Source organism: Octopus bimaculoides, chromosome 1 (genome assembly GCF_001194135.2).
Source record: "Octopus bimaculoides isolate UCB-OBI-ISO-001 chromosome 1, ASM119413v2, whole genome shotgun sequence".
In the NCBI taxonomy this organism is placed as follows: Eukaryota; Metazoa; Mollusca; class Cephalopoda; order Octopoda; family Octopodidae; genus Octopus; species Octopus bimaculoides.
This window is the reverse complement of record NC_068981.1, coordinates 90,965,434-90,970,007: the sequence shown is the minus strand read 5'-3', so window position 1 is coordinate 90,970,007 and position 4,574 is coordinate 90,965,434. Positions and strand designations below refer to the sequence as shown.

The following is a 4,574-nucleotide window of genomic DNA, read 5'->3' as shown; positions in this document are numbered from 1 at the left end:
GGGACAAACACAGACGCAATACACACACACACATATTTTGTAATTTATCACACGCTCTCAGTTCAAACCCCGCCGATATCTACTTTGACTTTCATTCTACTAGGATCAACATAATTGAATACTGATAGCATCTAATTGACAAAATTTATGTACTTATGTTGGCAATTGATATTTCTTTAATCCGTTGCTGCTCTATTTTGAAATACTAAATTTAACTCCCGTTATTTTCTTTGTTTCTCTGCCATCAAGTCATCGAACGAACCCTTGTAACTTCTTTGTCAAATGATATATACTTGTGACGGAATTTCGTAGAGTGAACACAATGGTCGTTTCCCGTTGTATTTTCTTTGAGATTTTTTTTTTCCAGATTAGATATAGACAAATTCTCCACACTTGCTTGAACATTCAAAATCCAAATAGCAGAAATACGCACTGGAATACATTTTGTCTTACTCGTTAACAATATAAATTCATCGCCTTTCTGTAATATTCATGACAATAATGAAATAATTAACAGTAATTACCTTTGGTCGATTCCACCAATAATAACATTTCCTTAATTCCACTGAGGTCAGTTTTACCTTTTGCCTATCCTCGGCCACTAAAATAAAGTATCAGTCAAGTTCTAAATTCAATGTAATCGACTTATCTTCTTCCTTCAAAATTGCTGACCTTTTGTCTAAATTAGAAGCATTTATGTAAAGGCGGCGAGCTGGCAGAATCGTTAGCACGCCGGGCGAAATGCTTAGCGGTATTTCGTCTGTCGCTACGTTCTGAGTTTAAATTCCGCCGAGGTCGACTTTGCCTTTCATTCTTTTGGGGTCGATTAAATAAGTACCAGTTACGCACTGGGGTCGATATAATCACCGTAAACCGTTTGTCTGTCCTTGTTTGTCCCCTCTGTGAGTAGCCCCTTGTGGGCAGTAACAAAATAGAAGCATTTATTTAGTTGTGAGGTTTTTTTTTTGGTTTTTTTTTTTTTGCTATTTATGGTCTGAGTTCAACTCTTGACAGAGTTGATTCAATCGATTATACTTTCTTCCCACATATTGTCCTTACACTTATGTGAGAAGTTATACTTTTTTTTTGTGGTGGAGTAAAGTGATTCCCTAACATAATAGATTAATTGCTATTGATTTAGATTCTTTCGCCTATTTTCGGAATCCAAAATTCACCGCTGTTAACTTTTCATTCCTCCTGGGTTTATAAAAATAAGAATTAAACATGAACTAAAGTCGATTTCATTGACCACACATTACACCATTAAGCATTTAGTATCGTTACTATGTAGAAAAATGTCCATTGTTCTAACAGTAAAGCAAGATCACAATTCTATTGTGATTTCTGGCTGAAAACATTCTTCACTTACGTTAGTAATGCCATTAGCAAATATAGACATGTCAAAAACTATTTACTCTCTCTTAAAACAGATTTCGCCATTCTTGATTTATTTCAACAACTAAATTGTTATTTTATGAATTATATCGCTCGAAATCAATAATATATTTATAGGTCTAAGTCTGCGAATTCACACACGTTGAGTTACAGCGAACTGAAAGCATAATAAAACCCAAAATACAAAGAAACTAGGGATAGTCTCTGTCAGCAACAATTAATTCAATGGAGTGTTTATACAGTATCTGCCAGTCTGAGAATTGAAAAATCAAGTATTGCAAGCGTTTTCATTTCAATAGCGTGTACAGAAAGATGATGTTGTCATTGGTTTGGCTGTCAGTAGTGTTTAGGAAGGAATTGCGGTGAGGGAGACTTGTAAGCTGATAACGGTAATGGATGAAAAAGAAAAACAGAGATCAGGAGGAGATGGTGTGAGAAATCAGAACATTAAGGCGGATAGAGGAAGTAGGATAAGAGCAGGAGATAATACACAGCAATGTTAGTTAGAAAGTCTTAACAATAGGATCTAGGATATACGGGGTTCAGGCCGCACAAACATAATATATATATATATACATAATATATATAATATATATTTTAAAGAGGTGTGGACTGCACACGAATAATATCGGATTACTGATTTGAAAGTAAAAAAGATCTGTTGGCGTTATTACATAAGTGCGTGGGCTTTCTTTGTGAAACATTAATTACAAATAACACACAACGCTTTAAAAAAAAAAACGTTACGTATTCAATCAATTTTGACTATTTCATTTTTTATTTGTCTTAATATTACACCCAACTATAAATTTTAGTACTGTCCAACTCAGATGGGTAATTAAATATGAATCAGTTTATTCAAACATCTAGTTACATCTTAATTCTCAAACTTTGTGTGCTGTAAATCAAACTTTATGTAAAGAATTACTGGATATATGAGATTGTAATAATACTTACATTTAGTATTATTATATATCTGTTTTTAATGATCAGGAGATTATTCTACGTCCACATTGATCTAATTATTTACCTTCAGAATAAATATAAAACTTTGGACCTGAAAATTACTTTTAAATCCGTCACACATCATTTGTTTGGCGAATTGTTTGCGTTTCCATTTTTCTTTAGTTTTCCTTAAACTTAGTTATTAAAATTTTTTCATGAAGAATACATATTTAACAAAAGCAATAATAAAATATCTCAAAAATGAATTTTGTAGCCGATTTTCAAAGGAATATGAAATTTAAATTAAATACTTTGTTCTACATTTCTTTACTTTTTCTAATAATTTCAACAGATAGCAGTTTTGCTTATCATATTATAGTAACCTTAAAAAATATGACGGTGGGACATCGAGTCACTTCTAGTCAAGTGAGTATTTTGTCAACCAGGAGGAATATAAAGCAAATCAAACGCGACAAAATGTAAACTGAGAAGATGAGGGGATATCATTAAATAGGAGATTGCATTATTCACTACTGGTGCTGCCACCTAATATTGTAAATATTGTGCATGAAATAATTCCATAAATAACTACGATCAGTATTCGAATTTTCAAGTGAGACTATACATTTGTCGAGGAAGGATAACGTCAATCGATATAATCGTAGTATGTGTTTTGTCTATCGGATCAGCATCCTAAAAACTGCATCAGTATAAATGAAACGATAACAAGAATAACGTTTCGATTTGCAATGGGCCAACACCTTGTTCTACAACTTTCATCGCACAAACGTTAACGATATCGATTTCTAGCACAAGTGCAACATAATCTTATTCTATTTAAATCGAGAGAACGAAAGATAAACATTCACCATGTGATTTAAAATCAGAATGTAAAGAGGTACAATCAAGAAATTTTAGCTCTAGCGATTTCATCAATTCTCCAAAAACAAAATAGTTAGCAATTTTAAAGTAAGGAATATTAAAATTGTACTACAGTAATGTTAACATATTTTTTAACAACTATCCATGCCTTCACAGCATGTGGCCAATGTCCTCTTATACTTGTTGGAAAGGAGAGTAAGGAAAGCAATATTTACTCACGGTTTTTTTCAAAATTGCGTCCGGTGCGTTTCGATAATGATTGCAAACAGCAAAAGCAGATGTGTGGCTGAAAATAACTGGAGCTTTTGATACTTCAAGAGCAACTTCCATGGTTCGAACTGCTACGTGAGACAAATCTACCAACATTCCGAGACGATTCATTTCAACTATGACTTTCTATATAAAGGAGATTAAGATAAAAGTATACGGCAACATTGATGATGAAAAATAATCAAAAACATATATTCATATGCAAAAGAAGCAGTTATTGTTGCCAACCATTAGAAAACATATCATGAGACCATTAAACAAATGATATCTTAATGTTGGTATATCCAGATATGGAATAAGCTAGAGTGGTCTCTCGTTTCTGAAAGAAAATATTTTATTTCGCTATTGCAAATTAAACAAACATTCGTTAATTATCTTGTAGACTATTGTGTATCGAAGATATGCATCTACAAATATTACAGCCAACGAAGGAGCACGGATGAGATCGCAGCCAATTTTTTTTTTTTTTAAACTACAGCCTATGATCTGGATAAGAAAGAAACATATTTATCTCTTTGTCGCCCAGAGGGGGATAAACAAGGACAGACAAAAGGATTAAGTCGATTTCATTAACTCCAGTGCGTAACTGGTACTTATTAAATGGACCCCGAAAGGGATGAAAGGCAAAGTCGACCTCGGCGGAATTTGAACACAGAACGTAACGATAGACGAAGTACCGCTAGGCATTTCGCCCGGCGTGCTAACGATTCTGCCGGCTCGCCGCCCTGCAAGGAGAAAACATATTACATCAAGTAAACCAAGATCTACGATAATTTTCTGAAAGTGGTGGCCAGAAAGAGTATCAAAATCGTTCAATTCAAGAAAGGCTAATAAGAAGCTTAAAAATAGCAGCCAAGGAGGGAGTCTGTATAAAGTTACACCACCTACCAGAAATGGCAACCAAATTGCTCTCAATTCATATCCTGCTGTCTTAACTGAAGAAACATGATGCATTCATAAAAATACTGAAAGAAGGTGACGTAGCCATCGGAAAAATGCTTTTTGTCATAGGTTCTCTTGCTCAATCAATCTCAAGAAGAAAACTCCATACCGTATACATATATATATGTATATATATGTGT

At 33.7% G+C, this 4,574-nt stretch overlaps 1 protein-coding gene across 1 annotated transcript in view; it reads right to left on the bottom strand.

Annotated features, from left to right (window-relative positions):
* The window catches only part of LOC128247334 (dipeptidase 1-like), a 31,629-nt gene extending 27,183 nt beyond the window's left edge, over window positions 1-4,446 (bottom strand). Inside the window, exons 1-3 of the mRNA XM_052966512.1 lie at window positions 4,381-4,446; window positions 3,442-3,618; window positions 263-481 (exon numbers count right to left, since the gene is read on the bottom strand). Of these exons, the coding sequence (XP_052822472.1) occupies window positions 263-481; window positions 3,442-3,618; window positions 4,381-4,446 (462 nt within the window). The remainder of the gene's footprint in view (window positions 1-262; window positions 482-3,441; window positions 3,619-4,380) is intronic.
* Between the last annotated feature and the right edge of the window lie 128 nt (window positions 4,447-4,574).